General features: G+C 44.7%; 1 protein-coding gene and 1 non-coding gene across 2 annotated transcripts in view; both read right to left on the reverse strand.

Annotated features, from left to right (window-relative positions):
- The window catches only part of LOC122794876 (nuclear body protein SP140-like protein), a 619738-nt gene that overhangs the window by 536710 nt on the left and 56074 nt on the right, over positions 1-26954 (reverse strand). The window contains exons 5-6 of the mRNA XM_044063475.1: positions 22507-22646; positions 11485-11550 (exon numbers count right to left, since the gene is read on the reverse strand). Of these exons, the coding sequence (XP_043919410.1) occupies positions 11485-11550; positions 22507-22646 (206 nt within the window). The remainder of the gene's footprint in view (positions 1-11484; positions 11551-22506; positions 22647-26954) is intronic.
- Positions 10300-10371, reverse strand: TRNAE-UUC. Its single transcript has one exon. It is a non-coding gene; the product is annotated as a tRNA-Glu (tRNA).

A 26954-nucleotide genomic window follows, 5' to 3' on the forward strand; every position in this document is an offset into this window, starting at 1 on the left:
ACAGTCCTTTCCTGACAATGTCCCCCACCCCAACAGGGAGGCATCTGTGGTCACCGTGGCCTGGGGTTGGGGAACAAAGAAGGGTCCGCCTAAAAGATCCTGAGCATGAAGCCACTAAGCGATGTGACGTTTGCATACCGGAGAAATCCTGATGGTCATGGAGATGGGATGAAGATGGGCTGACCATTGCACTGCAAGGGTCCACTGCAGAACTCTCGCATATCAGCGAGAGGCACTAATTGGATCGCCACCAGTGAACCTAGCACTTGCAAGATCAAGTGGACCATGGGACATTCCAGATCCAACAACTGATGGACCTGGTCCAGAATCATCTGGACTCTGCGTAGGGGAAGTGCTGCAGTCTCTGTGTCCATAAGGACCCTGATAAACTCCAGGTTCTGACACAGGCCAAGATGGGATTTGGGCAGGTTGACTGTCACACCTAGATCCTTAAACAGACAGTGTAATCAATGGCCAGTGTGAGTTGATGCCTACCACCACTACCACGCATTTGGTAAACACCTGGGGGGCTGTGGTGAGTCCAAAGGGCAGGGCTCTGAAATGAATGACTGGCCCAGAGCCGAAAGCGCAGGTATCTACTGGAGTGTCTGTTGACCTTGATGTGATAGTATGTATCCTTGAGATGCACTGAGCTCATCCAATCGTCCTTGCGCAGAAGAGGAAGAATGGGCTGAACACTGACCATCTGGAACTTCGACTTCTTCACTGCCAAATTTAGTACTCAAGTCCAGGATGGGACATGGGCACTTGATTTTTCTTGGGCACCAAAAAGAAATGAGTAAGTTCTGGACCCTTGTCCTGTTGGGACCCCCCTGTATGGCTCTTTTTGAAGTTCTTGAACCTTTAGAAGGGCCAACTCCCTTTGGCAGGGTGAAACATCTGGGAGAGAAGTTTGAGCTGGAGGGGGCTGAAAAAATAGAATGAACTAACCCCTGGAAACTATGTTTAACACTCACCGATCTGAGGTAATACTAGTCCAGGCTAGTTGGGTAGAGGGAGTGATGACCCCTGGCTGCCTCCAGGGCAGGACAGCTGGCAGCACTTCAGCAGCACTGAGGGGGCTTCTCAGAGAAGGGTTCCTGGGAGCCCTGGTTCTACGGACTCCCTCTACCTCTGTGGTGGCATCTCCTGTCAAATCTCCTTCCCTGGCTTGAAGAGGATTCCTGTGGAGCATCCTGGAAAGTAGATAGACCTGCGGAAGCACAGTTTCTTAATCCCAACTACAAATAGTCTTTCCCTCCTGCTCACTATGGGTCAAGGTTTCTTTGACCGAGGGGCCAAAGCTGACCCGTCAAAAGGGGCATTAGTGAATGATGCCTTGAAGGGTTTCACACACCTGCAAAGGCGAAGCCAGGCATAATGCCTATGGCAATGCCAGTGCCTGCCGCTTGAGAGGATCTATCTACCAATTGGAAATCAACCTTATTTGAAGCATTAGCTAGTGAAGAGAAGACAGCTTTGGAGAGACCAATTTGAGACTCTCTGGAGACAACTCAAAGGGAAGTGGAGAGCTCCAATACAAAAGTCCCTTTGCAGCCGGGTACAGTGTGCTCTCAGTCCGAATGTAGCAGAGGCAAACATGCACTTCCCAAAACTGTCTATAAGCCGAGACTCCCTGTTCGGGGTGGACCATGGGGCTCTGGTCAGCTAACCCCTTTTTTTGTAGCTGCAGCCACCACAATAGCATCAATGGGAATGCCCTTGCTCCAAAAAGCCTTGGCTTTGGGGGGATGCAGGAATTTGTCAGGTTTCTTGGGAACTGTTTCCACTGTGTCCGGCTCTTTCCACACCCTGTCGGAAATGAGCTGTATGAGTTCATCAGCAGGGGGAGACATCCAGGTAGAAGATGGGCCTGTGCTGAAGGCCTTCAGGAACAGATTCCTCTGAACACAGGGCGGGGGAAAACCAACTGCCTCATTGCTTAAGGATCTCAAGGATGTCTCCAAATAACACCTCCTCAGACAGAAGTCTGGGGGACCAGCCTCCTTCCTCAAAATCCATGTCTTTGGTGAGGGACACTCTGGAGAGTCCAAGTGCCTCCTCTTGCACACCCTCTTCTGAGGGGGATCCTCCATGGAAAGCTCTGAGAAGGACTTGGAAGAGGTAGGGATCTAGAGCGGGGTAATGCCCATCTGAAGGTGCTCATGAGAGGGCTGACCCTAAAAAGATGTCTAGCAAGGCTGGGGGAGGACCTAGAGCCAAAGGAGAGGCAGCCGCCCAGCCAGAAACTGTCCTCTCTAGCACCCAGAAGGCCAACAGACTAGACAAAGTCCCCTCCCTCCCCACCAGCCCCAGCTGACCAGGGCGGAAGGGGTGACCTCGATGCAGCGCAGTCTCCAGATATTGGCCCCAAACTGTCCAGCGCAGAGGCCCACAGAGAAATGGAAGGGTCTGAAAGCTCCGGGCCTGTCTCCACTCCTTGGACACCCTTACCAAAATTGCGGGCCAAGGCACAGCCAGCTCTGAGGCCAATGGAGTTGAGACGGCCAGCGACCCTGACAGTGTGACACCAGCCTCTCACTGGGAGTGCCCTGATCCTAAAGATCTAAACCCAGACGGGTCAGCTGAGAAGAGGGGAATCCCATGGATGGAGAGGATCCCCCAGGCAAGTGAGCAGGGGATGGCAATAAGCCCATCTCAATTTCAGCCTTGAAAAAGCTTATCATCCTATCCATATCTGAGGGGATCAGACTCCTGGTGGATCAGGAAGACACTAAGAAATAGCCCAACCTAGCTGAGGGTCTGCAGTCTCGAGAGGGAGACCTTACTTGAAAACCTCTGATTCAATGTTCTAGGTCTGGGAGGGGGAGCTTTCAATCAGATCTGACAAAACCGTTGGATCCAAGGAAATAGATGTCACCACGGACAGATCAGACAGGTGGGTTGGATCTGAGGACGGTCTAGGTCGGGTCAGATCAGAGGACCTCTAAGGCGCCAAGGTCTCCGATATGACAGAGGGAGCCAGGGCTCTCAGACCAGAAGAGCCTGAATCCGAAACCTAGGAGGCTGGACTCCGGGGAACTGCGAAGCAAGAGCCTTGACTTTTTGGTGGGAGGATCCCTAGAAGACGACTTCCTTTTGGATCCGAAGACGACTTGGAAGAAGAACCAGAAACCAAGGAACCCCCTCTGCAAGCCCTTTGAGCAGAAGCTTGTTCCTGCGATCCAGGAGAGCCCTGGGGTTGAATCCAGCACAAATGTCGCATTCAACCTCCAGATGTGGCTCTCCCAGACAAACACACTCCTCATGCGTGTTGGACTTGGAGCACCTTTTAAACTCAGTGGGCTTCTCTGACATTGCACACACACACCAAACACCCACCACCCGCACACAGGACAACAAAAAGGGGGTGGGGGAACAAGGTAGAAAAGGGAAGACTAAAACGGAAAACTACCCAAGTGACCCAGGAGGAAAAAGAGCAGGAACCTGGGAAAGGGACTAAAGAGGGGAGGAAACTAACCAGAAGAGAGTGCAAAGAAGATAGATTAGACAGGAAAGGGGAAAAAAACAGAGAAAAAGGGTACTTATCTGAAAACTTAAGACTTGAGCTAAGAAGCATGTCTAAACAAAATCACAGCAAATGAGGTCTGAGGGCAGCAAGATATCTTGGGAAGGGGAAGACGGAGAGCTCAGGAGCTGTCCTCTTGACTGCTGGCTTGGATCAGACATCAGATCCTAGACCCATCCGTGATCAATAATGACATGGATAGAATCAGATACTGAGGTATTCCCTTGCAGTGACAGAAGTCCGAGTGGAAAACCTCAACAGATTTTTCCTGTGGAAGGAAAACTCTTTAAACTGATGTCTCTAACTCACAACCCAGGAACACAATTCTGTGAAGGAGTTGAAAAAGATTTTAATTTTCTCTTGGAATCCCAGCTTTTGTAGATCTCCCACCAAGTGAGATTTCAGACACTTTGAAAGACAATGCAAAAATCAGCAAGGTGTCTAAAAATGGAAAAATGCAGATACCATGTAGCCTGCAATGAACTATAAAGTACAGTTGTGTACACCTACCATAAATGTAGATGTTCGAGTGTCTTCACTGTTGCAGTCATAACTGTAGGGTGTTCCTGCCGGCAGGCAGCCCGAGGTCGGCCAGAATCCCAAAGTCTGGGTCCGGCGTCGGCTATATAGGCTAGAACCCTGACGTCAGTACGCTCTGGTACATAGCCCTCAGCCGACGCCATCTTCTCCAGCCTTTCTTGCCCTAGATGTCAGAAGTCTCCAACAAACCAAAAATGAATCCCACAAGGAAACAAATACACCACAAAAAAGGAAAAGAGGGGATAGGAGGGAGGGAAACCCCGACTGCAACAGTGAAGACACTCGAACATCTACATTTATGGTAGGTGTACACAACTGTACTATGTTCTTCGTGTTTCACTGTTGCAGTCATAACTGTAGGGTGGAATCCCAAAGCAGTGTAAAAGGGGAGGAGGCTTTAGATAGAAGAAGGGGAGGCAAGAATACCCTGCAAGACAGCAGAGGCAAAGCCTGCCCTGGACTTAGAAAACAAGGGGAGATTGTAGTGCTTGGAAAAAGTATGCACAGAACTCCAAGTGGCAGCTTCCAAGATATCCTTGGTAGGGACTCCTCTGAGGAAAGCTGTAGAAGTGGCAGCTGCTCTAGTAGAGTGACTTCTAATGGTACCTGGAAACTGTTTCCCATGATGAGTGTAACAAAATCTGATTCCATAAGCAATCCATTTGGAAATAGTTTGTTTAGAAATAGATTTTCCAAGAGAACTGGAGGCAAAGGAAACAAACAATTGGTTAGACTTTCTGAAATCTTTAGTCTTGTCCAGGTAAAATCGTAACTGTCTGTGCACATCTAATGAATGCAAAATCCTTTCCCCTTTGTTTTGAGGATTTGGAAAGAAAGTAGGAAGGTGAATTGTCTGATTTAAAGCCACTTTCGAAATCACTTTAGGCATGAAAGTAGGATTGGTCCTCAAGGATACTCTGTCCTGATGGAAAATAAGATATGGCTCCACAGCCATGAGAGCTTGCAACTCTGAGACCCTTCTGGCAGAGGTCAATGCTAACAAAAGAACAGTCTTCCAGGATAGAAACTTAATATCTGAAGATGCAGCAGGCTCAAAAGGAGGCAGAGTAAGTTTTTCTAAAACATAATTAAGATCCCAGGCAGGGACAGGAGGGGTCCTTGGAGGCCGCAAATTTTTAGCCCCTCTCAAGAACTGCTTCACCAAAGGATGAGAAAAAACAGGAGGATCAGAACTGAAATGAGCAGAGATAGCAGAAGCATGAATCTTAATGGAAGAAAAGGAAAGTCCTTTAGATAAAAGTTCCGAAAGGTAAAGCAAAATAACAGAGAGATCAGGTACCTGAGGATCAGAACCCCGGTCCTGCATCCAAATAGAAAACCTCTTCCATTTAGAGGCATAGGATTTCCTAGTGCTAGGCCGTCTAGCTTCCAAAAGAACATCCAAAACTTGTTTGGGAAGACTAGAAGGAATCAAATTCCTTTGAAGAGCCAAGCTGCCAGGCAAAGGGTCTTGAGATTGGAATGTAGCAACCGACCCTGATGCTGGGACAGAAGAGAAGGGTTCAGAGGGAGAATCCAAGGAGGCTCCAAGAACAGGTGCCTTAAAGTTGGATACCAAAACTGTCGAGGCCAATTCGGAGCAATCAAGATGAGGAACTTGGGCTTGTCCTGTTTTATCTTTAGTAATACCCGAGGAAGTAGAGGAAGAGGAGGGAAGGCATAACCCGAAAGGTTTTTCCAGCTGAAGGACAGGGCATCCACTTTCCAAGCTGTTTTGTGGAATGACCTGGTGCAAAAGTGAGGCAGCTGATGATTGAGGTGGGATGCAAACAGATCTATCTGGGGGCATCCCCAAACTGCAGTAATCCTGTTGAATAAGTTGGTGTCTAGCATCCATTCGTGAGGATCCACAATGTTCCTGCTCAGGCTGTCTGCTAAGAGATTCTGTTCTGGTATGAATTGGGCCTGAAGATGTAGATTCAGATTTAGAGCTGTGTCCCATAAAACCATAGCTAGTCTGCAAAGGGGGTACGAATGAGAGCCCCCCTGCTTGTTTATGTACCACATGACTGTGGTGTTGTCTGTGCAAATCAAAAGAGGCCCTGGATGCAAAAGGTGCTTGAAGGCTAGAAGAGCATTTTGAACTGCCAACATTTCCTTCAGATTGATGTGCCAGTGAAGATGATCCTTTGTCCAGGTTCCCTGCTGGCAATTGCCTAGAAAATGTGCTCCCCAAGCATAATCCAAGGCGTCCGTGGTTATGATTTGAGAAGGTTGAGGAAGACGGAAAGGCTTTCCTTCGTTTAAAGCACACACCTTGGACCACCAAAGGAACTCCTTTTGGAGGCAGGGGATCAGAGGAATCAGAGTGTCCAGATCGTGGTAATGCTGCGACCACACACTTTTCAGATACCATTGAAGCTTTCTCATATGAAGCCTTGCATTTGGAATCAACAGAATGCAGGAAGCCATGTAGCCCAGTGCCTGCAGGAATTTCCTTGCAGTGAGCTGAGGTAGAGTTGCCAAAGTCTTGAAAATTGAAGCCAGCTGTATTTGTTTTTCTGTAGTGAGGAAGGCACTTTGTAAGGTTGTGTTTAAAAGGGCTCCCAGGAATACCATTTGTTGAGAAGGGATCAGATGTGACTTTTTGTGTTCACTGAAAATCCCAACAGGAGAAGACGTTGAACAAAATCCAGATGTTGGAGTAAAAGATCCTTGCTGTCTGCCTGAATAAGGCAGTCGTCCAAATAAGGGTAAATCTGAATCCCCTGGAGTCTGCAATAAGCCACTACTGGTGCCAGGCACTTGGTAAAGACTCTGGGCGCAGTAGATAAACCAAAGGGCAGTACAGAGAATTGATAGCGTCTCGAACCTGCCTTGAACCTGAGGAATTTCCTGCGTTCCTGCGTTCCTGCCTGATGGGAATGTGTAAATAAGCTTCCTTTAGGTCCAATGTCACCATCCAGGCGTCCTGAGAGAGCATTGGAATCAGCTGCTGCAGAGTAAGCATCTTGAATTTTGGAATTTCCAAAAAGGTGTTCCAACACAGAAAGGTCCAGAATAGGTCTCCATGAGCTTTGTTTTCTCGGAACCAGAAACAGTCTCGAATAAAACCCTTTTCCCATCTCTGAGAGTGGAACAGGCTCTATGGCTCTCATGGCAAGAAGAGCATTCACTTGATTTAAGGCCTCTGACCATTGATGTTTTGGCAGATCTGGCCAACCGAAAGCTCTTGGCAATTTATGAAAGTGGAAGTTGTAGCCTTTTAAAATCACGTCCAATACCCATTTGTCCTGGGTAATATGAGTCCAATTTCTGTAAAAAAGAGAAAGTTTTCCTCCGAGAGGGGCATCCAGGTAAAGAGGTCCTGTAGCCCAACCTAGAGAGTCATTGAGTTTGCTTTCTTTGAGATTGGGATCCGTCTTCTCCCCTTCTAGGTGAAGAAGCAGTCCATTGTCTCGATCTGTAGGAGGCCTGAGCTTGGCCACGACCTCTGGAGCGTCTATATCTTCCCCTTTGAGGCCTGTCAGACGTGGGAAAGGACCAATTTTTGGAGGGCCAATTCCTGGAAAATCTAGGAGGCTGAACTTGCAAGAAATCTTTCACAGTTTGCATAGATTTTGCCTTTTCTTCCATCTTTTTAATAACCTCCTCAGCCTTAGATCCAAAAAGAACATCATGCTGAACAGGGGCATCTAACAATTTAGCCTTAACCTGTTCAGGTAAACTTTGATCACAAAGCCAAGCATGTCTCCTGATAACAGTTCCAGAGGCTGCGGCCCTGCAAGAAGCATCCAAAGCATCAAAACCACAATGCAAGCTATGTTTGTTCAGTTGTTCAGTTGCATGCAATACATCCTGTAGTTCCTTATCTTCTGCACATGCAGGAAGGGAAGCAAGCTTTTGCTTTAAAACAGACAAAAGAAATTGCTGATACTTAAACATATGAAATTGGCAATTTAAAGCCCTAACAGAAAGGGTAGCAGAAGTATATACCTTTTTGCCCCACCTGTCTAAGGCACGAGAATCCTTCTCAGGGGGAATAGGATTCTTAGAAGAAGCAACTTTAGCAGCCTTAGAACCCTGAGAAATAGTTTCAGGATCTGCAGAAGGATTCTTAAATAAGAACAAATGAGACTCAGGAACCCTATAAAACCTATCAGGCTTAGGGGGAGCAGGAGGCATGGAATCAGGATTCAAATTAGCCTCGGAAAAGGCATCATCCACAATGTCAAGAACAGGAGGGATAGCTAAAGGCCTATGTTGAGGAAGAAGGAGGAATTCTCCAAGCCTCTTCTTGGAAGCAGAATAATCCTGACCTTCCCAATGAAAATGTTCCCTCGTCTCATGTAAGGTTTCCCCAAAAGAAAAATCTTCAGGCGGAGAGGCAGAGGGCAAGGAGTCCTCAGCATCCGAATCCTCATAAGGAGGAAAAGAATATTCCTGATCAGAGGAAGAGACAGAAGATATAGAAGCCTGGTCAGAGGAATCCGTAGGAACATCCTGTCGAGGCCTTTTCTCAGGGGGGGGGGGGTGAGAACCCCTAATCATAGAAAGCAAATCTTCAGCCATCCTTAACAATTGCTTCTGTGCCCTGGGAGTAGATTCAGAAGAAGCTTGAGCAGGAGCTTTAGACTTAACAGGAGTCTTTGACTTTGCCTTTGAAATAGTGATGTGAGTAGGCCTGAATACCCCCTCAGAAGCCGGTACCTGCACAGCGGTTCCGGACCCATCCGTGGGAGCGACGTCCGAAGGTCCTGCAGCAGATATAATAGAAGGCCTTGATGGCTCCCCATGGGAGTCCGTATCGGCCATCGGTTCAGAAGTGGCGGACGACAGGGGCTGCAAAAGCGCCTCACTGACGACAGCCGAACCGGACGCCGGCTCCAGCTGCAACGAGTCCTGTTTGGACCTTGGAAGCCTGTCCTTGTCTTTGCGCTTCTTTTGAATTCCGGTAGTGTCCGACGACATTCTGTAATTGAAGCGTCTGCCAAAATAATTCAAAGCCCAGTTGTACCTGCGTTTGATAGTACGAGAATTAAACCTGGCACAGAATCGACAACAAGAAACGTCGTGGTCAGGGCCTAAGCAAGGTAGACAGTAAGAGTGGAAATCTTTATGAGGTATTTGTTTCCCACACGTAATACAATTATTAACTTTTTCTGACATCGGAGAAACAAGAAAAAGATTCCCCAACGGGGTACTTAGCTTTGAGAAGAGAAGTAAGAACTTCGGACCCACAACACCAAAAAAACGCTGTACGAAAAACGCCAACCAACGACTTGCGAGCTGCTTTCCACCGCACGGCAAGAAAGACTGGAGAAGATGGCGTCGGCTGAGGGCTATGTACCAGAGCGTACTGACGTCAGGGTACTGGCTTGTACAGCCGACGCCGGACCCAGACTTTGGGATTCTGGCCGACCTCGGGCTGCCTGCCGGCAGGAGCACCCTACAGTTATGACTGCAACAGTGAAACACGATGAACATCAGGTATCACACCCCGATCTGAAGGACCGCCATCTGAAGCAGGAGCTGGGAAAGAGCCCGCAACTGTCAGGGCTCTGACAGCCAAGTGCGAATGAGTAAAAAAAAAATAGGAACCGATCCAAAACCCTCAGAACTGACAGTTGAGCTATGGCCCCAAGAATCTACCAGTTCAGAGGGAACCGAAGATGTCAGAGCAATCCTTGGAGCCGAAGGAGTGCCCATCAGCATCAGGACAGCTGGAACCAGGGAAATCAAAGTGGTGGGCTCTAAGCCTCTTGAGGAGATAAATCCTGCATCCTAGGAGAAAAAAACTCCAGAGGGGAGAGAGGTCCGAGAGGAAGACCCTTGGCCACTAAAAGCTGATCCACCGATCTCACGTCTACCTCAGAAAGACTCCTGTAAAATCAGACAGACATCCCCAAAGGAAATGCTGTTTTTTCCAAAAAAGGTCAGACCCACAAAGGGGTCTATGGAAGGGGAATACTTTGTCCTGAGAACATTTAATAGCTCACACTTTGGCATCAAAGGAGTTGGTAGAGTCTGTTGTGGTGCAGATGGTGAGGTCGATACCAACTGGGAGACTAGAGAAGCCGGTGCCGTAACAGTAGCCAGTGCTGAAGAGTCTGATAATTTAGGTTCATAGATTAGTACTAAGCTAACTGCCCTTGTGAGTCATTTTAAGCTTAGCCAATTATCACTTGAGACTCAAACCCTGCACCTTGTGTTTGTAAGGCAAACACCTTAACCATTAGGCCACCCTCCCAACCAGAAAATGCAACCCATTCCCACACCGGGAGTCGAACCCGGGCCGAATGGGTGAAAACCAGGAATCCTAACCGCTAGACCATATGGGAAGGTTACTCTTCAGTTCCGTGGAGACTGACAGAATCGAAGACTTCTGTTTCTTAGTCTCCGGTGCCGTAGTGGAACTTTGCACTGAATGACTCATCTTTTTTGTTTGGTCAAACTTAGAGAAAGTAGTATCTGACTTGGACAAAACTTCCTCAAAAGAAGATTTTGACATCCCTGTAAAATCAACTTAAGTCTTTATACCAAGGCCCTGGTACTGAAGGCCTGGCAGATCGAACAGTCTATACCCACATGAGATGCACCCAAACAGTAAACGCAAGAACGATACCCATCTGAATTAGGCAACTTTTGCGCACAGTCTTGGCACTGCTTGAAACCTGAAGTGCCCTTTTGCTTTTCCACCATTCTGTAAGCAGAAGAAAGGACATCAATGGAAAAGCTCAGACACACACCAGATGAAAAATCTACCAATGATGGTAGAGAGAAATACCAAGATTGGTAGGATAGAAGAGATACCAACAATGGTAATATATACAGTTACCTTAAAAGGTAAAGAGGGAGAGGGCAAGGTTACCAGCAACAGTAACAGGGATAAAACGAAGGTATTAAGGTTAGAGAATCATAACCACTCAAAAGAAATAAAGTAAAACAAGAAGTAAAGGTTTAGAAGGAACAGATGTTTTTAAAGATAAATACATTTTTAACTTAGCTGGAGAGCATCAGCTGACACGTCTTGCTATCAGAGCGGCAAACGAGATCTGAGGTAATGGAGAGAAGGGAACTGTGGGCAGAGTCTTAGCTCGAGTTTTTTTTTTTTAGCTGGCGCGAGCTGTATAATGGTCAAGCAGGTTCTGAGGATCGAAACAGAGTCTCATTCATCAAGAATGAATGAAGACTGGCATCAGATTGTAAGTTTCACCAATATGAAAAGTAAAATTATGAGTAGAGATAACAGCATGTCATTCATGCCAGTAGGGTTTGGAATGCATTACGTCTGCAATATGCAAACCTTCATGTAGATTTTTAGACTACTGCTACTAAAAGTGGTGACACACTAAGTGCATCAATATGCTATCAGTTGTACCAAAATATTCTGCCTGGAAATGCACATTAAGAGCCAACATAATTTTCTTATGGTCTTATGCAACTTTACTTACCAATTTTGCTTCATCTGCACAAATGGAACAGATGCAAGTGTCAACATGTGGCTTCAGATATCCTTTCTAAATTAAGAAGAAAAGCAAGCAAATGTTAGCTTAATACAATAAGCTACGATAAATGTATGGCATCACAAGATACTGTGTCTACAGCACTGTAATAAGTTTCATACAATAACAGGAACTCTGACAGATATAAACAGATGACAGTAAATAAAAGTATAGCTGTAATGTGCAGTAAACATAAAAGACAAGTTTTCCTCTGTACATAATGCTTTATTAACTGCACTATATTCTCAGAGCAGCAAGAACCTTTAAGCACAATAAGCGATAAGTAATGAGATACAGCAAGTCACTGAATGGCTGCAAACCATGTGAACATAATAGTCACAGCTGCAGTGGGTTTCTACACAAGAGGCCACAAACCACTTTCCATTAAAAAGAAATGACTATAGAAATTCTCACAGGACTGCCACAATGCAAATTACATAAATGGGTCAAAATCCCTACTATTCTCTCAAACTATAGTAATACATTATACAGCTATGATATGCACCCCCACTGATATACTCAAGTCAGTAATTCCTACAGCAGGGAAGCCAGACATGCAGTGCAAATGGACAGTCATCACATTACCATTCGGCAAGCAGGGACAATCCTTGACAAAAGGCTAATCTGCTATACAGTCTTGAGGGATGATACAGGTATGAGGCTGTTAAAATTAAGGTAACAGATCCAACAAACTAAATACCTACAACTATTATCCTGTATTTAGGACCTCTTCCTAGCAAAAGTCTAATGCACAACACTATCCTGCTGACAGCAAACAAATGTGATAGTCATATCATGCAGCAGATTCACCACCACCAGAACTCTAATTACAATGAAAAATATTACACAAGAGGATAGGGAAATGACAGAGCTAAACATATCAACTTCACAGTGCTCGATGAGAATATCATGCTAAGCATCCAAAACCTGGGTTGAAGCTCCGCAGCATGCACATCTTGGACAGCTACCACAGACACCATATCTTTAGCTTTGGATAGTGCATCTAGCCTACAATGTTTGGTAAGTGTGAAATGTGGATAAAGCAACAGCATTACAACTCTACAAAGCATTACTACTACTCAAAAACATACTGAAGTGTATCATGATTAAATGATGCCTGAAAAATTTACCTCTAGGGATATAACAAAATGCAAATCTTGCTGGAGACACTGAATTTTCTTTACAGGACCCAACCTATGACCTAAAAAAAATGAAGTTAATCAGTTTTCCTGATTTTTTTCATTCTGTGGTACTCAACTACCTGACATGATCCATTGTATGCACGCTTCACTCCACTACTATACCTTTGAAAGATACAAATAAGGGAACAGACATCTTTTTGATTCAAGGAAGTATGACCTGGCCCATAAAGACAGAGGACAGAATGGCAGAAAAGTCAGTCTTTTTGGTAAAGATGGACTCCAAGTCGCAAACACAAAACTTCGATAATGTGACAACTAATAGGTAGCATTTTCCACATCAAATTTCAGGAAACACCATCAGTTCAGAGGGACGCTTTGTCAAGTTTTCTTGAGTAAAATTCAAACATAATGAGGGCACAAGGGATATCTTAGGAAGATGAACATAAAACTCCCCTAAGTAACATTTGGCAGTGAGCTTGGAAACAGAGTCTGGGGAAAGAAGACAATTGGAGGCTGAATTTATTCTCTTGCCACCCTAGAGTGGAAGGGGCAGAGAATGCCATACTGGAGTGGAGCTTTCACAAAAAACGTCATCTTGCCCCAAACAATAGTGTTACTTCAAGCAAACAGATTTCAGCAATGTGAAATGGTAGCAAAATGATGGGGAGTCAGCAAAGCAGAAAACTACAGAACAAGGGGAGAAGCTAGAGACTGGCTCCAACAGGATGACAGTCGCTTAAAGCAACTAGTTCATAAGTTTCCAGTGTCTGGACTATACAGTCTGTTTAGACACTGGCTGATCCTTTTTTCATTCCCCGATAGGCTGATAACCTCCCTAAAGATTTGGTTCTGTCAAGCAAAAAAAGTGATACTCCAACTACTCAAACTACTTTTGGCATAAATGAGGAGTTTGTCTGTATAGAAACCCTCTTTCTTTATGGAACACTGAGGCAGAACAGCCTCCCTAGGAGTATTCAGGTGAAGGATGCCTTTTAAAAACGGACCTCAATTCTGGAGAGCAACAGGGGATTTAAAGGCAGACAAGCAGAAAAAGTAGACAAGTGGGCTGTGAAGAGGAATAGGCCAGATCACTTTTGAGTAATTCGCATGTTTGACAACAGTAGGTATACCCACCTAAAAACAGTCCTCATTCTTGTAACACACCATATTGAAAATCTCTACTTGGAAATATAAGATTTTCTAGTATCAAGTTTTCTTTCTTCCTGAAGTACAACCTCTGAAAATTGGTATCTAAAAGGAATTAAGATTCTACCACCCAGAGAGTTAAACTGAGAGTTTGCAAGTTAAATCAGAAAGCCCTTGTTCCAAGTCAGTCCACTTTGTAGGCTACCTTGGAGTGACTTGGCCCAGGCAGCATCAATTCCCCTTCTACTTCATTCTGCCAGGGGCCAAAAGACAATCGCTAGCAAGATTCTGGGCTTATCCCTCTGGATCCTCTCATTGGGATCAGGGGGAATGGGGGGTGTATAGAAGAACCCCCTCTCAACACAGCTGAAATACATTTGTATCTAAACCTCCCCATCCAGGTGACAAAGGGCATCCTGAAGTACAACAGCCAGAGATGTATGTTCTGGTTGGAACAAAAAAAATTTGAGTGGTACCCCCACATAAGAACAATGTCCAGAAAACAAATCAGTGTCCAACATCTGTTTATGAGGATCTTCTATGGATCTGCTGAAGGAATCTAAGGGCAAAGTCCTCCAAAGGTACATAAACTGCCAGTAAAGTTATTTATTTTTTATATATTATGTCCCTTGCCATCATAGATAGCCTGCACGGCTGGAAAGACTGTCTCACCTGTTTGTTGAGGTATCCCATGACAAAGGTATTGTCTGAATATCTTCCAAGGTCTGAACTCCGGAAATTAGATCACACATGCAGGGCTTGGAAAAAGGTTTTCATTTCCTTTAGTTCTGTCCAGATAGTAGCACAATTGCCTGTGCACATCCAAGGTATGCAGTAGTCTTTCCCCCCTGTTCTGTGGGTTGGGGAAGAATATTGGTAGCTGGATTGCTTGGTTCAATGATATCCTGGAGACCACCTTTGGCATAAAAGTAGGGTTAGTTCTCAAGGACACTCTATCCTGATGGAAGATAAGGAAGGGCTGTACTGCCATTAATGCCTGTAATTCAGAAACCCTTCTTGCTGAAGTGATTGCAAGCAGGAAAGCAGTTTTCCAAGATAAGAACTGTAATTCTGCTGTTGCTGCTGGCTCGAAAGGGGGAAGTGTTAACTTTTCCAGCACAAAGTTGAGGTCCCATGTAGGCAAAGGTGGCTTCCTTGGAGGCTTTACATTTTTAATTCCTCTCAGAAACTGCCTGAGTAGAGGATGAGAGAAGACTGGAGGATCCATGTTGTATTCTGCTGAAATTGCTGATGCATGAATCTTTATGGAGGAGTAAGACAGGCCATTGTGGAAAAGGTCTGCTAAGTATTCCAGGATGTTAGCTATGTTTGCTAATGATACACTTTCTCCTTTTGCTGCACTCCAAATGAGGTATCTTTTCCATTTGGCTGAGTAAGTCTTCCTTGTGGAGGGTCTGCGAGCCTCTAGTATAATGTCTTTAACCCTCTGGGATAAATCTGGGTTATTTTGTTTTATGTAATATTCCAGGCAGCTAGCTGTAGTGTTTTCAAGTTTGGATGTAGGATCTTGAAGTTGTTCTGTGTTAGCAGTAAAGGAACTAGAGGTAGAGGCCATGCGTGTGTCCGAGATATACTCCTCAGTAGCGGGTACCAATGCTGCCTCGGCCAGTCTGGAGCTATCAGGATGATCCTTGGGCGATCTTCTTTGATCTTCAGTAGCACTTTGTGCATCAAAGGAAGAGGTGGGAATGCATATGCTGTCAGGTTTTCCCAACTGAAGGAGAGGGAGTCCACCTTCCAAGCAAGTGGGTGGGATGCCCTTGTGCAGAATTTCCTCAATTGGTGGTTGTGTGGGGATGCGAACAGGTCTATTTGTGGTAGTCCCCATTTCTTTGTAATGGATTTGAAGATGTCTGAATGCAGCATCCATTCGTGGTCATCTGTGGTAGTTCTGCTTAAGGTGTCTGCTAGTATATTTTCTTTTCCTGGCACAAATATGGCCTGGAGCTGAATGTTGAGGTTCAGGGCTACATTCCACAGGTCCATTGCCATCCGGCATAGAGGATATGAATGTGTGCCTCCTTGTTTGTTGATATACCACATGACTGTGGTGTTGTCCGTCCTTATCAGCAAAAGACCCTGTTGAAGAAACTGTCTGAATGTCTGGATTGCCTGTTTCACTGCCAGCATCTCTTTTTGATTTATGTGTAGGTTCAGCTGGTCTTGTGTCCATAGGCCTTGTATACACTTGTCCACCATGTGTGCCCCCCAGCCTAGGTCCGAGGCGTCAGTGGTGATAGTCTGGCTTGGGTGAGGTTTGTGGAAGGGCAGTCCTTTGCAACTGACAGGCCTGAGCCCACCACAGGAATTCTTGCTTCAGGCATGGGATTATTGGAATCTGGGCTTCTAGGCTGTGCTTGTGTTGAGACCATACCATTGCAACTTCCTCATATGCAGCCTGGCATGTGGAATCAATATTATGCAGGATGCCATGTAACCCAGGGCTTGCAGGACTTTCCTTGCTGTAAGCTGGTTCTGTGTTGTTAATGCCCTGAAATAGAGTGGTAGTTGCTTTTGTTTTTCTGCTGTGAGAAATGCCATCTGATTTGAAGTGTCCAGTTCTGCACCCAAGAATGTTATCCTCTGGGATGGTACCAGCCTTGACTTTTTCATGTTGACTGTGTATCCCAGGGCTTGCAGTAGTTGTATAACCTTTTCCAAATCTTGTGTTAATTTGGTCTTGTTGTCCACTTGTATCAGGCAGTCGTCCAGGTATGGATAAATCTGAATTCCCTGTAGCCTGCAATGAGCAATTACTGATGCCAGGCATTTCGTGAATACTCTGGGCGCAGTAGATAAGCCAAAGGGCAATGCTGAGAATTGATAATGCTCTGATCCTGCAAGAAATCTGAGGTATCTTCTGCAATCTGGTCGATAGGGACGTGCAGGTATGCCTCCTTGAGATCTAGAGTCACCAGCCAAGACTCCTTGCCCAGCATGGGAAGAAGTTGCTGTAGGGTCAGCATTTTGAATTTTGGAACAATGAGATATGTGTTCAGAGCGGACAGGTCGAGAATAGGCCTCCATTTGTTTTCTTTTCTTGGTACCAGGAAAAGTCTGGAGTAAAATCCTTGTCCTTGTTCCATAGGTGGTACCTTTTCTATAGCTCTCATCCTTAGTAAGTGGTTGATTTGTCCTAGAGCGTTTGTTTTTTGGTTTGGTGGAAGGTTTGGCATTCCTCTCTTTTTTGGTAGAGTGTGGAAGTGAAACCTGTAGCCTTTGTCTATTGTCTGTAAAATCCATTTGTCTCCTGTAATGTAATGCCAGTTTATGGAAAATAAGGCTAGCTTTCCGCCTAAGGGTGCTTCCAGTTGTTCCCTGGTAGGCGGTATCAGAGCCAAGTCATTGTGTCTGTCCTGTGGAAGTGGTAGTAGCTGGATCTGTGGCAGTACTTCTCTGGTTGTTAGGCTGCCACTGACGCCCCTGTAGGCACCTCTGGATTGACCTCTGCCTCTTGGGCCTATTTCGCCTCTCTGTGCTCTGGAGGTGTCTGGAAAGGCCCAAGTCTTCGAAGGCCAATTTCTACTAAACCTCGGAGGTTGGACCTGTAAGAAATCCTTGACTGTTTGAACAGATTTTGCTTTTTCTTCCACCTTCTTTAGCACTTGCTGTGCAGGGGAGCCAAACAAACTTTGTTTCTCCATGGGAGCATCTAGGAGCCTTGACTTGACATGGTCTGGTAAGGATTGCTCTTTAACCATGCATGCCTTCTGATCACGGTTCCAGTCATAGCTGATCTAAAGGAAGCCTCCAGTGCATCATAGCCGCATTTTAAAGAATGATTACTGACCTGCTGAGTGTTATGTACCAAATCCTGAAGGGACTTACGGTCTATAGGTTCAGGAGAGGACAGTTTTTTATTTAGCTGGTCTAACAAAAATTCCTGATACTGGATCATGTGGAATTGGCAGTTTAAGGCCCTAGCCGAAAGAGTAGCAGAAGTATAAACTTTTTTACCCCATCTCTCTAATGCTCTAGATTCTCTTTCAGAGGGGAGGGGGTTTTTGGCAGAGGCAGCTGCTACAGCTTTGGGACCCTGTGAAATGGTTTCAGGATCTGCAATAGGAGCCTTATACAAGTGAAAGTGTGTGTCCGGGACCCTGTAATATCTGTCGGGTTTAGCAGGGGCCGGGGGAAGAGAGTCAGGAGCAGTACAGGCATCATTAAATGCATCATCCACAACTGTTAGTACTGGAGGAATGGCTAAAGGCCTATGCTGTGGTAAATGTAAAAAGGTCCTTAGCCTTTTCCTTGAATCTGAAAAATCCTGGCCCTGCCATTGAAAATGCTCTCTCATAGCATGTAAGGTTTCCTCAAAAGAAAATTCCTCAGGAGGAGAGGCAGAAGGAATGGAGTCTTCTGCATCAGAATCCTCATATGGAGAATAAGGGCCTTCTGGAGGATTTGAATTTTCTGACTCATCCGAGGAGTAGTCAGTCGAAACTGGATCGGGGGGCTCTGCTCTAGGCCTTTTCTCTGGAGGGGGTTGAGAGGCCCTGTCTGGGTGAGGTTGGGATCCCCTGATCAAGGAAATGAGATCCTCAGCCAGGCTGAGCATTTGGGAACTAGAGGTAGGCCTGTGTGGGGTTTTAGCAGGCAAGGCCTTAGAAGATTTAGCTGCTTTAGCCCTAGAAAAAGCCTTGATGGACATAGATGCAGGGGGCCTAGCAGCTCCACGTGCAGGAGTAGATATGTCTAAAGGAATGGTATCTGATAAATCCTGGGTGCCTGCTACAGCAGGAGAAATTTCGGTAGCAGATTCAGCCATGCTGTGTGAGGCCTCGGCTGTCGGAGGTATGCTTTCGGCCGAAGAACAGAGGACTCGGTTTCAGCCGAAACAGAGACACTCGCAGTTGGCTTAACCGTGGTTTCGGCCGAAACCGCGGACCGCGAGTGTCAGTCCTTTTCCTTACGCTTTTTAGCTAATTGTGAAGTCGGAGTCTCCGACGGCATTTTGTAAGCAAAAGCGGGACCAAAAAACTCCTCCGCAAACTCCGACAGACGTCTAAGTGTAACTCGGTTGAAGGAAGCACAGGCTAGACAAGCTGATACGTCGTGGTCTGGGCCTAAGCAAGGAAGGCAGTAAGAGTAGTCTTCGGTAGTAGAAATCTCTGGATCTGACCGACCGGCACTTGCGAACAGCTTCTGCTTCGGGCACCGCGCGGCAAGAAAGACTGAGGAAAATGGCGTCGGCTGATGCCTTTATAACCAATTCACAGCAGCTATGATGTCGGGTGAAGTGCGACATCAGCCGAGGCCAGACCCAGACTTTGGAATCCGGCCGACCGAAGGGCTGCCTGAGGCAGGACAACCCATAGGTTAGGACTGCAGATGCATCCTTGAAGGACATCCTCTTTCTTTATGGAACACTGAGGCAGAACAGCCTCCCCTAGGAGTATTCAGGTGAAGGATGCCTTTTAAAAACGGACCTCAATTCTGGAGAGCAACAGGGGATTTAAAGGCAGACAAGCAGAAAAAGTAGACAAGTGGGCTGTGAAGAGGAATAGGCCAGATCACTTTTGAGTAACTCGCATGTTTGACAACAGTAGGTATACCCACCTAAAAACAGTCCTTATTCTTGTAACACACCATATTGAAAATCTCTACTTGGAAATATAAGATTTTCTAGTATCAAGTTTTCTTTCTTCCTGAAGTACAACCTCTGAAAATTGGTATCTAAAAGGAATTAAGATTCTACCACCCAGAGAGTTAAACTGAGAGTTTGCAAGTTAAATCAGAAAGCCCTTGTTCCAAGTCAGTCCACTTTGTAGGCTACCTTGGAGTGACTTGGCCCAGGCAGCATTGATTCCCCTTCTACTTCATTCTGCCAGGGGCCAAAAGACAATCGCTAGCAAGATTCTGGGCTTATCCCTCTGGATCCTCTCATTGGGATCAGGGGGAATGGGGGATGTATAGAAGAACCCCCTCTCCAACACAGCTGAAATACATTTGTATCTAAACCTCCCCATCCAGGTGACAAAGGGCATCCTGAAGTACAACAGCCAGAGATGTATGTTCTGGTTGGAACAAAAAAAATTTGAGTGGTACCCCCACATAAGAACAATGTCCAGAAAAAAAATCAGTGTCCAACATCTGTTTATGAGGATCTTCTATGGATCTGCTGAAGGAATCTAAGGGCAAAGTCCTCCAAAGGTACATAAACTGCCAGTAAAGTTATTTATTTTTTATATATTATGTCCCTTGCCATCATAGATAGCCTGCACAGCTGGAAAGACTGTCTCACCTGTTTGTTGAGGTATCCCATGACAAAGGTATTGTCTGAATATCTTCCAAGGTCTGAACTCCGGAAATTAGATCACACATGCAGGGCTTGGAAAAAGGTTTTCATTTCCTTTACACTGATGTGCTCCTTGACCTCTCTGAGCAACCACTGACCCTGAATTGTAGTGGCACCTATCCACGTGCCCCAAGCCAGGGGAAATGACCTTGTAGGAAGGACATGGGTGGGAAGGAAAATCCTGTACTGAGGCACACCAGACAGATCAACCAGTACAGCTCTTTCTTCAGACAGAGAAAAATATGGAAAGTTTAGAGGGTAACAGTGTCAAGACCATTCAAGTACCACAGGCTCTTCCTCATGTAATCCAGCATAAGGTATCGCCAGAATAGTGGCTACCATGTACCCGAAAAGATTACAAAAAACCTACAATAAACTGTTTGCATGTGTGCACACCCTTAAATTGCTGAAGCACATTTTGATTTAATTACAGCATTCAGTCTTCTTAGGTACACACATGCCATTAATTAGAGATTCTGATTAACACTAAATAAAGTTCAGCTGTCCTAGTAGGATTTTCCGGACATTTACTCAGTTGCCTGCTACAGCAACAGTCGTGGCTTGCAGACAGCCTACAAAGCATCAAAGGGATTTTATTGTTGAAAGTTGTCAGAAGGGTACAAAAATATTACCACAGCATTGGATATACCATGGAACACAGTGAAGACAGTCATCAAAAAGTGGAGAAAATATGGGACAACAGTGACACTGCAGAGAACTGGACATCCCTCCAAAATTGACAAGACAAAAACTGGTCAGGGAGGCTGCCAAGAGCCCTACATCAACATTGAAGGAGCTACAGGAATTTCTGGCAAGTATTGGTTGTGTACAACATGTGACAATAATATCCCATATTCTCCATATGTCTGGACTATGGGGTAGGGTTGCAAGACGGTAGCCTTTTCTTACACAAAAATATTCAGGCCTGGCTACAAAACATCAAGTCTACCAAAAGAATGTGGGAAAATGCATTATGGCAGAATTCCAAAAGGTACGTGTGGCGCAAAAACCCTTCACATCACAAAAAGAACACCATCCCCACTGTGAAGCATGGTGGTGGCAGTATCATGCTTTGGGGTTGCTTTTCTTCAGCTGAAACTGGGGCTTTAGTCAAGGTGGAGAGAATTATGAACAGTTACAAATACCAGTCACTTTTGGCCCAAAACCTTCAGGCATTTGCTAGAAATCTGAAGAGGAAGAGGAATTTCACCTTTCAACACGACAATGACCCCAAGCATACATACAAATCAACAAAATAATGGCTTCACCAGAAAATTAGTTTTGGAATTGCCCAGCCAGAGCCCAGACCTAAAACCAATAGGAAACCTGTGGGGTGACCTGGAGAGGGCAGTGCACAAGAGATGCCCTTGCAATCTGACAGATTTGGAGCCCTTTTGCAAGTAAGAGTGAGCAAACATTGTCAAGTCAAGATGTGAAATGCTGATAGACTCCTACACAAGACTGAATGTTGTAATTAAATCAAAAGGTGCTTCAACAAATTATTGGTTTAAGGGTGTGCACACTTACCCAACCCCTAACAGATTTGTTTTTCAATTGAATTGTACAGATTATATGTCACATTAAAGGTGGGAAACATTTTCAAATGACTTACTGTGGTTTCATTTATTTATATCACAAAAACCTGACATTTTAACAGGGGTGTCTACACCTTTTATATCCAGTGTGTGTGTGTGTGTGTGTGTGTGTGTGTGTGTGTGTGTGTGTGTGTGTGTGTGTGTGTGTGTGTCATAACATCAAACACCTCATCATCGACATGTATTCAGCGAAAATCACTTCCATGATTTGCTGAATACTTTACAGGGTAAAGATGTAGCTGGCCAACTACACAATTTTGCTCTTTTCTCTACTGTAGCGCAATCTCGGAGTTGGTATATTTAGTTGGGGGTGGGGGGGCAAAGGTTTGGTTTGGGTATTCTTAGTTCTGTTGGGTTGCGGGCAAGTATTTGTTTGCCTTTTAAGTATTCAGGGAATTGCGGAAGTGACTTTCGCTGAATACGTGTTGACGAAGTGTTCAATGTTATGGCATTTCGACGCCATAATATAGACTCACTCATACACATATATTAGTGTATACACACAAACTCGTGTATATATATATATATATATATATATATATATATATATATATATAGAACTGTAAATTAAGAGGCAAAACTTGTGAATTTAGGTGCAACAGGTTTAGCAAAGTGAAACTGGTAAAGCTTGCAAGTTTAGATGCTATGATGATTAGTGTGTGTAAATCTGTTTAAACCTAAAAGTGCAACTTGTACTATTAAACTAAATTATAAAATATTAAACAGCTGTAGTTTTGGACTTAATTTTGAAAATTTAAGTAATTCTAACCTTAATCAGTGTGTCCAAGGAAACATTATTGCATAAAATTTTTTCCCTCCATGATGACAAATCCTGGCCACCTTCTTTGCTCGCAAATTCTTCCGGAGTGCACCAATTACTGGTGGTCCTTACACACTTGCCACGATTCCCTGTAGTTAAAGTGCATTCAGAAATTAGAATAAAAAAAATATATTCTTCATACTATTTTTATATCGCCTTCCTAAATGGAAAGGAATGTGTTCTGGATAACAAGCTACAGTTCAAGTTACACTGTGTTATTACGTACACTGAAAGCTATATTAACTCAAACTACTACTTACAGTCTTTCCAATTATTGACTTAATTCAGTTTAAAGTTGCAAGAAAAATAAAGCCTATTCCAGCACCCACTTAACACAATGGAGAGAAGAAAAAAAAAAAAAACATAACAGGTTGCCAAGACCAGAGGATGCACATACACATGGCACAGCTACAGGCCATCTGGAACACCATTTCATCCAGTGCATATCCCTAAGAGGCGGCAGACATCCATATGGATATACAGACTCCACAAAAACTGACCCAGCAGACAGCCAAACTGGAGAATCAACTGCAGACAGCCAAACTGGAAAACCAACTGCAGTCAGCAATGCTAACTGCTATGCAACTGTCCTATGTCCCATCTGACATTTTGAACCCTTGTCAAGCCATACCGCAATATCAATAACTTTACAAGTACAACTAGAAAAGCATCTGGATACACAGTAGAAAAAATGACAATTATACAAAATATTTAACAGAGCAACAATAAGGAATTATGACACTTACCAGTGATTCAGGTTCCAGAAATAAACTTTTTGTTAGGAACATACTTCTCAAGTTTACCTCACTATGAGAAACATTCCTCATTTTAAGTTGAAGAACGGCCATGTTCTTTGCTGTTCCACAATGAGTGTGTTTGCCACACATTTAGTGTTAAAAAAACTTCTAATATCCATTGTAAATAGTACTGAATCATATTAATTCAACAAAAGAACATTTTCCAAGTAAAAAACACATTTAACCATCCTGCGAGCTTCCTAGGTGAAAATGCTAATAAGCTGTTAGTATGGGTTCCACATTTTGAGGATGGATGGTTGAGAGCTAAGAAAAGGGTTGCATGATGGGACACAGCACATCATCCTCTGGTAGAGTCCAGAAATATAGCTGCAATATACACCACCATACTGCTCTCAAAATGTTTGTTGAAATGCCACTACACACCAAACCAACTAGAATGCTGGCTGCCTCACCCCTTCAGCTACCATATCTACCTCAATGAAAAGTACAGTTGTGTACACTTAACATAAATGTAGATGTTAGAGTGTCTTCACTGTTGCAGTCATCACTGTAAGTTTCTTCCTGCCGGCAGGCAGCCCTCGGTCAGCCAGAATCCCAAAGTCTGGGTCCGGCGTCGGCTGTACTCACCCTCCCTGACGTCAGTGAGCCAGGGATACAAAGCTCCCAGCCGACGCCATGTTCTCCAGTTTTTCTTGCCCCAGATGTCAGGTGCCCAAAAGTAAAGGCTAAAAGTAAAACAAAAATGTAACATACAACAAACCCCATACCCTGCAGCAAATACACCTCAGAAGAAGGGTGAAGCAGGGAACCACACCAATAAAAGTATAAGAGGGGACAGGAGGGTGGGTAACCCATATTGCAACAGTGAAGACACTAACATCTACATTTATGGTAAGTGTACACAACTGTACTATGTTCATCATGTTTCACTGTTGCAGTCATCACTGTAGGGTTGAATCCCAAAGCTGAGATAAAGGGTGGTGGTTATTGAGTAGAAGGGGCAGCTAGAAGGCCTTGCAAGACTGCAGAAGCAAAGCCTGCCCTAGACTTAGAATAAAGAGGGAGATTATAGTGCTTAGAGAAAGTATGCACTGAAGTCCAAGTTGCAGCTTCCAAAATACCTTTGGTAGAGACTCCCCTGAGAAAGGCAGCTGAAGTAGCAACAGCTCTGGTAGTGTGTGTCCTAATTTTTCCTGGGATTTGCTTTCCATGATGAGAGTAACAAAATCTGATTCCATGAGCAATCCAATTAGAAATGGTCTGTTTTGAAATAGCTTTGCCTTGGGAATTTGCTGCATAAGAAACAAACAGTTCTGTTTTCCTGATATCCTTGGTTCTGTCCATGTAAAAGCGAAGCTGCCTGTGCACGTCCAAAGAATGCAAGATCCTCTCTCCCTTATTTTGTGGATTAGGGAAAAAAGTTGGCAGGTGAATAGTTTGGTTTAAAGCCACTTTAGAAACCACTTTAGGCATGAAAGTAGGGTTAGCCCTCAAAGAAACCCTGTCTTGATGAAAAATAATGTAAGGTTCCACAGCCATGAGCGCTTGTAACTCCGAGACTCTACTGGCTGAAGTTAAAGCCAGTAGGATAACAGTCTTCCATGATAAATACTTTATATCAGATGTGGCAGCAGGCTCAAAAGGAAGCAGAATAAGTTTTTCCAGAACATAACTGAGGTCCCAGGCAGGAATGGGTGGAGTCCTAGGGGGCCTTAAATTCTTTGCTCCTCTGAGATAGTTTCAGAAGTGGATGTGAAAAAATTGGAGGATCTGTATTATAATGTGCATAGATAGCTGAGGCATGTATTTTTATGGAGGAAAAAGATAAACCCTTATGCAACATATCTGTTAGGTAATGTAAAATCAATGGAATATTTGGAATGTGAGGATCTGATTCCTGAGCATGCATCCAGCTGCAAAATCTCTTCCATTTACCTTCAGATTTCCTAGTGCTAGGCCTTCTGGCTTCTAAGATAACATCCATGACCTGTTTGGAAAGGGTAGGATTAATTATAGACCCTGAATACACCAGTTTTGATATGAGAGTGCAGGACCTGGCCCTGATGTTGAGACAAAAGATTTGGAATCTGAGGTAGAATCCAAGGAGGTTCCTGGGATAGATTTATCACTGTTGAGTACCAAAATTGTCAAGGCCAATTTGAGGCTAGTAAGATCAGCTTTAGTTTGTCCTGTTTTATTTTTACCACCACCCTTGGTAGAAGAGGTAGTGGTGGAAAGGCATACCCAGAGAGGTTCCTCCAACTGAATGAGAGAGCATCCACTTTCCATGTTAGCTTGTGATATGTCCTTGTGCAAAAAGTCTGTAGCTGGTAGTTGTGGGGAGATGCAAATAGATCTATGTCCGGACAGCCCCAGGCTTCTGTAATCATCTTGAATATTTGGGTGTCTAGCATCCACTCATGTGGGTCTGACGAGTTCCTGCTCAGGCTGTCTGCCAGAATGTTTTGTTTCCCTGGCAGGAATTGAGCTTGTAGGTTCACTTTGCAAGCTAATGCTGTGTTCCATAGAGTCCTGGCTAGTCTGCAAAGGGGGTAGGAGTGTGAACCCCCTTGCTTGTTTATGTACCACATAACTGTGGTGTTGTCTGTCCATATCAGTAGCTGCCTTGGCTGTAAAAGATCCTGAAAGCCAAGAGGGCATTCTGCACAGCTAACATCTCTTAAATTGATATGTAGGTGCTTCTGATCCTCTGTCCAAAAACCTTGCAGGCCTTTCCCCTGCAAGTGGGCTCCCCATGCATAATCTGAGGCATAAGTGGTTATCACTTGGTAGGCTGGAGGTAGACTGAAGGCTTTCCCTTTGTTTTGAAGCCATGCCGTGGCCCACCAATGGAATTCCTTTTGCAGGCAAGGCAAGACAGCAATCACTGTTTCCAGACAGTGACAATGCTGGGACCATATGCTTTTTAGGTACCATTGTATCTTCCTCATACGCAGTCTTGCATATGGTAGGAGTAGGATGCAGGAAGCCATGTAACCCAAAGCCTGCAGGAATTTCCTTGCAGTTAGTGGAGACATTAATGCCAGGCTTTTGAAAGTTGAAGGCAGCTGTAGTTGTTTTTCTGGCGTCAGGAATGCCATCTGGGTTGTTGTGTTTAAAAGAGCACCCAGGAAAGTTATCTGTTGAGTGGGTGCCAAATTTGACTTTTTTACATTCACAGTGAATCCCAGGTACTTGAGTAGATTCTGAACAAATTCCAGGTACTGGAGTAAAATGTCCTTGCTGTCTGCTTAAATAAGGCAGTCGTCCAGATAAGGGTAAATTTGAATTCCCTTGAGTCTGCAATAAGCTACTACTGGTGCCAGGCACTTGGTAAAGACCCTGGGCGCAGTAGACAAGCCAAAGGGCAGTGCAGAGAATTGGTAATATTTCGAGCCTGCCTTGAACCTGAGGTATCTTCTTCTGCACTCCTGTCTGATAGGAATGTGCAGGTAAGCCTCCTTTAAGTCCAATGTCACCATCCATGCATTTTTGCTCAACATTGGCAGGAGCTGCTGCAGAGTAAGCATCTTGAACTTTGGTATCTCCAGGAAAGTATTTAAGACTGACAGATCCAGGATGGGTCTCCAAGTATTTTGCTTTCTGGGAACTAGAAAGAGTCTTGAATAAAAGCCTTGT

Source organism: Protopterus annectens, chromosome 2.part1 (assembly GCF_019279795.1).
Source record: "Protopterus annectens isolate FY-2018-M chromosome 2.part1, PAN1.0, whole genome shotgun sequence".
NCBI lineage: Eukaryota > Metazoa > Chordata > Ceratodontiformes > Protopteridae > Protopterus > Protopterus annectens.